We start from the raw sequence: 9962 nt of genomic DNA on the forward strand, positions 1-9962 counted from the left end.
TAGATAGCGGTGATGGTTGCACAACATTGTGAATGCACGAAATGTAACCAATAGTAACTCCTTTGTTTTGTGCACTTTACCACAGTAAAACAAATGAATGGGAGCATTATAGCAGGAGTGTGGGCTGCCGGTGGGTGGTTGGAGGGTGCCCCGAAGCATGATAGAGTATACTGGGTCTGTGCGTTATTGAGGTCATATCAGAAGATATTAAAGAACTGCAGGCGCACTTTAAGGGGCCCCTTGGGGGAGGGGTTGGAAGGAGGAAGTGTGGAAGTATCTGGAGGACTTTTATCACAGCAGGAGCTAGTGACGGGCGTTGGGGGTGGTGGGGATAGACAGCGACCTAAGAAGGGGACGCACACAGACCTCCCAGTTTGGGACTCCGATAATGTTGATTCCCAACTTCGTCATGAATTTGCTGGGTGGCTGACACCCTCAAGATAAGAAAAGCAACAGAGAGAGAGAAAAAAAAAAAAAGACACAAGTTTCTAGAGAGAGGCAGAGACCAACACTCAGGCTGGGCCCAGGGCCCGGGGTGTGCCCTGCAGCTGGGGGGCGGGGTTGGATATTCCTGGAGTCGAGGAGCCGTCTCCGGACAGGATGTGAGAGAGGAACTGGGGTCTCTAGTCACGGGAGCCAGCTGGGGCCGCAGGAGGGAAGGGATCGTGGCTGCCGTGAGCAGAGCTGGGGCCCAAGACCGAGGGTGGAGAGGGCCGGGCGCCCGGACTCCAGGGTCTCAGGGAGGAGGGAGCCGGGGATCTGGACTTTGGGGTTTGAGGGAGGAGGGGCGCGGAGGGGGGGGCCGGGACCCGCGTGTCTGAGGGAGGAGGAGGAGGCGGGGCCGAACTCCGAGCGAGGACTCTCAGCCTATCCAGGCTCTGTAACTAATTAACCAGCTCGGATCCAATTAAGGGGTGAAAGTTCATCGAGGAGGAGGGCCTTGTTGTCATCCTCCGGGATCGAACCCCTCCACCCGCAGTCGCTGGCGCGCGGGGTGGCCGAGGGGAGCCGAGCGGGAGCTGGGGGAGGGAGGGAGGGGCGGGGCGGGGGTCCGGAGGAGTCACGCGCCCGCTCCCGCCCCAGGTCTCCCATTGAGGATGCGGGTCCGCCGGCCTCAGCCCTGGGGGCTCGGTCTGCTGCTCGTCCTCCTGCCTGGGACGTTGAGTGCAGGTGAGGGGGCTCGGGGGGGCGCCGGGGCTGCCGCGGACGAGGGAGGTGGCGCCCTCCGGGAAAAGAGCAAAGGAAGCGAAATCTGTGGTCCCACTCGAGCCAGGCGCTTCCTTCTTTGCCTCATTTGACTTCGTTTCTCACGATCTCCTCCCTCTGGCGGTGTGTCTGGGAAACACCTGTCCCCTTCTTACTGGGTCTCTGTCCCTCTCTCCGGGTCTGGCCCTCCTCTCAGGTTCCGACCCCTCTATCTGCGGTGGGGTCTTTTCTCTCTCGGGGTGTCTGTCCTGCTCCCATCTAGGTACCCCGGCCCATCTGCTCTCTTCACCTGTGTCTCCGGCAGAGAGCCATCGCTCCCTCCTGTACCACTTCACGGCCGTGTCCGCCCCCGCCTCGGGGACTCCTGCCTTCTGGGTGTCGGGCTGGCTGGGTCCACAGCAGTACCTGAGCTACAATAACCTGCGGGCTGAGGCTGAGCCCTACGGCGCTTGGGTCTGGGAAAGCCAGGTGTCCTGGTATTGGGAGAAAGAGACCACAGACCTGAGGAGCAAGGAGAAGCTCTTCCTCGAAGCTCTCCAAGTTTTAGGGGAAGGAGGTGAGACTGGAACTCCTGAGTCTGAGGATGGACGGTGCTGGGGCCTGGATCCTGGGTCTGAGGGAGGAGGGGACCAAGGCCCCTGCTCCTGGGCCCTGCTCATCTGTGTTTGGGCATCCCAGGTCCCTACACCCTGCAGGGCCTGTTGGGCTGTGAGTTGGGCCCTGACAATGTCTCGGTGCCTGTGGCCAAGTTCGCCCTGAATGGCGAGGAGTTCATGATGTTTGACCCCAAGCTGGGCACCTGGGATGGGGACTGGCCTGAGTCCCAGACCATCAGTATCAAGTGGACGCAGCAGCCCGAGGCAGTCAACAAGGAGAAGACCTTCCTGCTCTACTCCTGCCCCCACCGGCTGCTGGGGCATCTGGAGAGGGGCCGAGGCAACCTGGAGTGGAAGGGTGAGCAACCCCGCTGAGAGTCCTGACGCCCACGGACCCCTTCATCCCCACAGCCCTGCCCAAGGCCTCATCTTCTTCCCCAGCCTCTCCTCCCCAGCCTCCAGGCTTCAGTCTACCCCGCTTTCCTGCAATCATGTCCCAGAGGGTCTTTCTCCACCCCAAGCTGCCCCTGCCCCTCTCCTGCACGCGGCCCTCCTGTGGCTCCTAGAGCCCTTGGGGCACAGCTCAGGCCCCTCAGCCGGGCATTGAGACGCCATGTGGCATGGCCTCTGTCCCTCTCCTCAGCCTCAACGTTTCTCCATCTGCTCCATTTGGCCAGACAGAATCACCCGGAGCCCCTTCAGCTCACACCAGGCCTCCCATTTCTTCACCTTTGCCAGTTGCACTGGTGCCGGATGCCACCGGTGTCAGGTTCCACTCTGGCCCATGAGGCTTTCGCTTGCCTCTTTTGGACACCCACAAGATCTTGTGTGACCTCTGTTACACACAGCGTATGTCACTCTGAGCTATAATTACACACACGGCAGGGGAACTTAAGGGCTGTAGTTACAGCTGTCTTGTCCTCAGCCTCCCCCACAGTGCAATTCCTACTTCCATCTCGGCCCTCAATGTAGGCAGTCCTCCACCTAGCAGCCAGAAGAATGTTTTAAAAACATAAATGAACTCCCATCCCACCAGTGCTTAAAACTGTCCCATAGATCCCCACTAGTCTTAGACTAAAATCCAGATTCTGTTCCAAGGCCTGCAAGCTCCTCATGGTCTGGCTGCCTTCCACCACTGTAATTTCACAATACGCCCAACGACAGTGGCCTTCTCCCTTTCCTCCAATATGTCAGGTTCTTTCCTTCCTCAGGGCCTTTGCATCTGCTGTTCGCTCTGCTTTTGATTCTCTTCCTTGGGATCCAACCATGACTGGGTCCTTCTCATGCTTGAGGTTTGACCTTGGATGTCAGCTCTTCAGCAGGGCCCTCCCTGACCACCCTGGCTAGGAAGTACCATCCCACCCCCATTATTATCTCTCATGCCACTGTTTTGTCCATTCATTCATTATAGCATCTTTCTTTGTTTTGTTTTGTTTTGTTTTGTTTTTTATTGAGGTGTGACTTACTTACCTAAAATACACGGCTCAATTAATTTTTTAACTTTAAAAAAAAACACATTTATTTATTTATTTGGCTGTGCTGGGTCTTAGTTGCGGCACGAGGGATCTTTAGTTGTGGCATGCGGGATCTAGTTCCCTGACCAGGGATCGAACCCGGGTCCCCTGCCTTGGGAGCATGGAGTCTTCACCACTGGACCACCAGGGTAGTCCCCTCAATTAATTAATTTTTTATTTTGGCCGTGCTGCACGGCCTGTGGGATCCTATTTCCCCAACCAGGTATGGAACCTGTGCTGGACGGCAAAGGAAGTCCCTCTCTTCCTTTCTTTCTTTTTTTTTTTGTCTCTCTCTTCTAGTCCACTGATTATTGGACTTAAATTCAGCCAATACCTCACTCTCTTGATTAATGTAGCTTTATAGAAAGTTTTGATATCTAGCAGTTAAGTTCTTCAGTTTTATTGCCTTGATTATGCCATGTCATTTGCATCTCTAGACACATTTCTGCTTGTCAATTTCTGCCAAAACTTCTGTTGGGATTTCAATAGTGATTGAGTTGTATCTATAGATTAGTTTGGGGAGAATTGACACCTTAACAATATTAAGTTTTCGAATCCATGAATACAGTATATCCCTCTACTTGTTTAGATATCCTTTATTTTCTCTCCGTAATATTTTGTAGTTTTCAGTGTAGAGGTCTTACACCCCTTTGGTTAGATTTTTTTCCCTAAGTATTAGACATTTTTTGATGCTTCTGTAAATGGTAATTCTAAAAATTTCATTTTCTTATAGTTTGTAGTTTATAGAAATACTATTGGTTTATAGAAATACTATTGAGTTTTATATATTTTCCTTGTATTCAGAAACTTTGCTGAATTCACTTACTGCTATTAATTTTTCCTAGATTCTTTCGGATCATGTCATATTTGACATGTTTTATTTATTTTCTTTTCTAGTTTTAGTAAATTTTATTTATTTTTCTTATCTTAGGATCCCCAGTACAATGTTGAATAGAGTGGTGATAATGAACATCTTGTAGTCTCAAACTCACAGGGAAAGCATTCAGCGTTTTACTATTAAGTATTATGTTAGTTATAGATTTTTATGTTGATGCCCTTCGATGAATTAAGGAAGTTTCCTCCAACTCCTAGTTTGCTAAGAGTTTTTTTTTCTTTCAATTTAAAAAATATATAAATTTATTTATTTATTTGTTTTTATTTTTGGCTGTGTTGGGTCTTCGTTGCTGTGCGCGGGCTTTCTCTAGTTGCGGTGAGCGGAGGCTACTCTTCGTTGTGGTGTGTGGGCTTCTCATTGCGGTGGCTTCTCTTGTTGCAGAGCATGGCCTCTAGGCACATAGGCTTCAGTAGTTGTGGCTCACGGGCTCTAGAGCACAGGCTCAGGAGTTGTAGCGCAAGGGCTCAGTTGCTCCGTGGCATGTGGCATCTTCCCGGGCCAGGGATCGAACCCGTGTCACCTGCATTGGCAGGAGGATTCTTAACCACTGCGCCATCAGGGAAGCCCTCAATATTTTTTTCTTTAATAGATCTTTATTGGAGTATAATTGCTTCACAATACTGTGTTAGTTCCTATTGCACAACAAAGTGAATCAGCCATATGCATACACACGTCCCCACATCCCCTCCCTCTTGAGCCTCCCTCCATCCTTCCTATCCCACCCCTCTAGGTCATCGCAAAGCACTGAGCTGAGCCGATCTCCCTGTGCTATGCTGCTACTTCCCACCAGCCAACTATTTTACATTCGGTAGTGTATATATGTCATGTTACTCTCACTTTGCCCCAGTTTGCCCCTCCCACCCCAAGTCCTCAAGTTCATTTTCTATGTCTACCTCTTTATTCCTGCCCTGCAATTAGGTTCATCGCTACCATTTTTTTTTTTTTTTTTAGATTCCATATATATGTGTTAGCATACGGTATTTGTTTTTCTCTTTCTGACTTACTTCACTCTGTATGCCGAACTCTAGGTCCATCCGCCTCACTTCAAATAACTCGATTTCGTTTCTTTCTATGGCTGAGTAATATTCCATTGTATACATGTGCCGCATCTTCTTTATCCATTCATCTGTCGATGGACATTTAGGTTGGTTCCATGTCCTGGCTACTGTAAGTAGTGCTGCAATGAACATTGTGGTACATTGTCTCTTTTTGAATTATGGTTTTTTCAGGGTATATGCTCAGTAGTGGGATTGCTGGGTCATATGGTAGTTCCATTTTCAGTGTTTTAAGGAACCTCCATACTGTTCTCCATAGTGGCTGTATCAATTTACATTCCTACCCCAACAGTACAGGAGGGTTCCCTTTTCACCACACCCTCTCCAGCATTTATTGTTTCCAGATTTTTTAATAATGGCCATTCTGACTGGGCGTGAGGTGATACCTCACTGTAGTTTTGATTTGCATTTCTCTAATGATTAGTGATGTTGAGCATCTTTTCATGTGCCTCTTGGCCATCTGTATGTCTTCCTTGGTGAAATGTCTATTTAGGTCTTCTGCCCATTTTCTAAGAGTTTTTCTGTTTTATTTTTTTATTTTGAACGGTGCTGAATTTTATCAAGTGACCATTTGCTTTGTCCCTTTTATTCTAACGTAGTGAGTTGTATTAGCTGACTTTCAAATGTTAAACCAACCTTGAATTCCTGGAATAAACTTCACTTGATCATAATGTGTTATCCTTTATATAAGTTGCTTGATTCTATTTTCTAATATTTTTAGAGACTTTGAGTGTATTTACATGAGTGATATTGGCCTTAAATTCCCTTTCTTGTTATGTCCTTGTGAGGTTTTGTTATTAAGGTACATTGGCTTCATAAAATGTGCTGGGAATGGTTTCTTCTTTTTCTGTTCCCTGGAAAAATTTGTGTAAGAGTGGTATATTTCCGGCTTCCCTGGTGACGCAGCGGTTGACAGTCCGCCTGCCCATGCAGGGGACACGGGTTCGTGCCCCAGTCCGGGAAGATCCCACATGCCACAGAGCGGGTAGGCCCGTGAGCCATAGCCGCTGAGCCTGCGCATCCGGAGCCTGTGCTCCGCAACGGGAGAGGCCACAACAGTGAGAGGCCCGCGACCGAAAAAAAAAAAAAAAGTGGTATATTTCTTCCTTAGTTGTTTTGTATAGTTCATTAATTATGTCATCCAGACCTGGATTTTTTTTTTTAAAGAAGGTTGTTCTATTTATTTATTTATTTTTAAAATATTTATTTTATTTATTTATTTGGTTGCGCTGGGTCTTAGTTGGGAAGAACTCTTGGTTGTGGCATACATATGGGATCGATTTCCCTGACCAGGGATCAAACCCGGGGCCCCTGCATTGGGAGCGCAGAGTCTTAACCACTGCGCCACTAGGGAAGGCCTTGGACCTGGAATTTTATTTGTAGAAAAGTTTTAAATTATTGATTAAAAATTTTAAATAGTTACAGGATTACTATTCAATTGTAAAACTTCTTTTTGTGTCAGTTTGAGAAGGTTGTGTTTCTCAGGAATTTGTCCAGGTCATTTAAATTTCAAATGCGCTGGCATGAATTTTTTTTTTTTTTTTTTTTTTGTGGTACGCAGGCCTCTCACTGTTGTGGCCTCTCCCGCTGCGGAGCACAGGCTCTGGACGCGCAGGCTCAGCGGCCATGGCTCACGGGCCCAGCCGCTCTGTGGCATGTGGGATCCTCCCGGACCAGGGCACGAACCCGTGTCCCCAGCATCGGCAGGCAGACTCTCAACCACTGCGCCACCAGGGAAGCCCATGAAATTTTTCATATCCTCTTACTATCTTTTCTTTCTTTTTTTGGCTGTGTTGGGTTTTCGTTGCTGCACACGGGCTTTCTCCTGTTGTAGCAAGCGAGGGCTACTCTTCATTGTGGTGCGCGGGTTTCTCATTGCGGTGGCTCCTCTTGTTGCAGAGCATGGGCTCTAGGTGCGTGGGCTTCAGTAGTTGCAACACGCGGGCTCAGTAGTTGTGGCTCGCGGGCTCTAGAATGCAGGCTCAGTAGTTGTGGCACATGGGTTTAGTTGCTCCGTGGCATGCAGGATCTTCCCGGACCAGGGATCGAACCCATGTCCCATGCATTGGCAGATGGATTCTTAACCACTGCGCCACCAGGGAAGTCCCTCTCTTACTATCTTTTGAATGACTGTTGGGTCTGTCTTATTTTCCCTCATCACACTTTCATAAACTCTTTCCATTTTATTTACATGTACACAAATAATCGTCTCTCTCCCCTCATTAGAACACAAGCTCCATGAGTACAGGGACTTTTGTCTGTCTTGTTCACTGCTGTATCCCCAGTGCCTAGAAGAGTGCCGGGCACATCACATGGTAGATGCTCAGTATGTGTCATTGTAGGAAGGACTGGGTGAGAGATGGATACCCTCATGGTGGACAGGTTGGGTCTCTGTACCCCTGGGAAGGCCCTTCCCCCTTTACCATTATATTCTCTAGGCTCAGGAAGTCGCAGGTCACGTGGTGGGGCCTCCTGGATAGAGTGGAAGGAATCGAGTCCTCTCTATGTCCCTCTCCAACCCTGGGCCTGGCCTTGGGGGTTCATGGGCCTGGGACTTAGGCCTGTCTGCCTCTTTGTCTGCAGAACCACCCTCCATGCGCCTGAAGGCCCGACCGGGCAGCCCTGGCTTTTCTGTGCTCACCTGCAGCGCCTTCTCCTTCTACCCACCTGAGCTGCAGCTGCGATTCTTACGGAATGGGATGGCAGCTGGCTCTGGTGAGGGTGACATTGGCCCCAACGGCGATGGCTCCTTCCACGCCTGGTCATCACTGACAGTCAAGAGTGGCGACGAGCACCACTACTGCTGCGTGGTGCAGCATGCAGGGCTGGCCCAGCCCCTCACTGTGGAGCTGGGTGAGGTCCCGCTGGGGGTGATGCTCCCTGCTTCTGGTTGCCTTTTCTCCCTCTACTGCAGCAGTCCTTCCTGAGTCTGACCACCTTCCACTCCACTGCTGCTAGTTCTTCTTGCGTCTGACTGTTTTCTGCCTCACCACTGCCAGTTCTTCCAAAGCCTGACAGCCTTTTGTCCTGTGTTGCTTGCCTCCCCAAGTCTGAGTGCCTTTCATCCTGCTGCTGCTGGCCTCATTGAGTCGGGCCACCCATTAACCACTATGGAAAGTCCTCCCTAATTCTGACCACCTTCCGTCCTGCTGCTGCTGGCCTCATTGAGTCGGGCCACCCATTAACCACTATGGAAAGTCCTCCCTAAGTCTGACCACCTTCCGTCCTGCTGCTGCTAGTCTTCATGGAGTCTGACCGTTCGTTGTCTGCTGCTGCCAATCCTCTATGAGTCTGATGTTCTACTGCTCTGTGCCCACCCCTCCTCTACAATTTGGAACACCACCCACCCTGCTGCTACAGGTCTCTTGACCAGAGTGACTGAGACCCCTCTTGCTATGGCTGGTTCTTACATACAACCTGGGGGCTTTCTAGACCTAGAACATCATGTGAGTGGCCTTTCCACTCCCCCAAAACTTGGTGCTGGGATCTCTGAGCTTGGGAGGGACTGAGAACCCCCAGTCCCCTGTCCTGACTCAGATGTGCTGGAGGGTCCATTAAATATATCACAACATTCTCTGGCTGCAGAATCACCAGTCAAGTCCTCGGTGCCAGTGGTTGGAATCGTCATCGGCTTCTTACTGCTCATGACAGTGGCTGCAGGAGGAGCTCTTCTGTGGAGGAGGATGAGGAAGGGGCTGCCAGGTGTGGGACAGGAAGAGGGAAGTGCCTCAGAGAGAGGGACAGAGATGCCCCAAAAAGAGGGAGACACATTCCTGGGGGGACAGAGGTCTAGACAGAGAGGGACAGAGACGCAGAGAGTGGTGGGGACAGAAAACTGGAGGGGTGAAACAGACTCAGAGAGTATAGAAACCCACAGGGTAAGACAGAGACTGAGACACACACACACACACACACACACACACACACACACACACACACACACACACACACACACACACACACACACACACACACACACACACACACACACACACACACACACACACACACACACACACGAGGGGAAGTCAGAGACCCAGAGGATTTCAAAGATTCTAATCTCTCCCCCTTCCCTCTTTCCTCAGACCCTTGGATCTCTTTCCGTGGGGACGATGTAGGGGCCCTCCTACCCACTCCTGGCCTGTCCAAGGAAGCTGAATCTTAGGATATAAATGCATTCGCAGCGACTGCGGATCGTCCCCCATCCTGGCTGCTACCAGCTAATGTAGTCAGGTCCTTTTCATGCTGTGAGACCTCTTGGAATCCTGGTATTTCTGAGCCTCCAGAAGGAGCCCGATGTCTGCCCTCTGAATTTCTCCTTCTGTGGCCTGCCTCAGTTTCCCCTCCTGATATATATGGCTCTCTTCCACCTCCACATATAACATGGGTTTGGGCCCGAATCATTGTGTTCTCATCGTTTCAACTTTTTAGGAAATTGTGGGGGGAATAAATGGTGTAAGCCTTGGGCTTCAAATCTCTCCTGAGGCTAATTTGTTGCCATAGTGGAATCTACCAATTTTATATACCAAGTCATATATTTTTAATAAATTTCACAAATAATTACTGGATGTTTGTGCCCGGCATTTTGAGGAATTCTTGGCTTGGAGTCTGACCTGACTCCTTGGAGGAACGGAAGAGTTATTCCCTCCTTGAGGGAAAGGAAAGCCTCCTCAGGCTTCTTGCTTCCCTTCCTTCC

The 9962-nt window shown here is 50.0% G+C and overlaps 1 protein-coding gene across 11 annotated transcripts; it reads left to right on the forward strand.

Moving 5' to 3' along the window:
- Positions 1-546: 546 nt before the first annotated feature.
- FCGRT (Fc gamma receptor and transporter) lies at positions 547-9834 on the forward strand. Of its 11 annotated transcripts, none has more exons than XM_033844237.2 (7): positions 551-674; positions 1084-1170; positions 1403-1762; positions 1885-2160; positions 7850-8119; positions 8852-8968; positions 9352-9834. In XM_033844237.2, exons 2-7 carry the CDS (start codon positions 1098-1100, stop codon positions 9429-9431), a joined length of 1176 nt encoding a protein of 391 aa, XP_033700128.1. In that variant the 5' UTR covers positions 551-674; positions 1084-1097; the 3' UTR covers positions 9432-9834. The 11 variants fall into 11 exon arrangements, with proteins under 11 accessions (XP_073652256.1, XP_073652254.1, XP_033700128.1 ...); XM_033844239.2 differs by having other exon boundaries at positions 552-674; positions 1469-1762; XM_033844241.2 differs by having other exon boundaries at positions 554-674; positions 1511-1762.
- Positions 9835-9962: the final 128 nt, after the last annotated feature.

This window comes from Tursiops truncatus, chromosome 19, assembly GCF_011762595.2.
Source record: "Tursiops truncatus isolate mTurTru1 chromosome 19, mTurTru1.mat.Y, whole genome shotgun sequence".
NCBI classification, from domain to species: Eukaryota; Metazoa; Chordata; class Mammalia; order Artiodactyla; family Delphinidae; genus Tursiops; species Tursiops truncatus.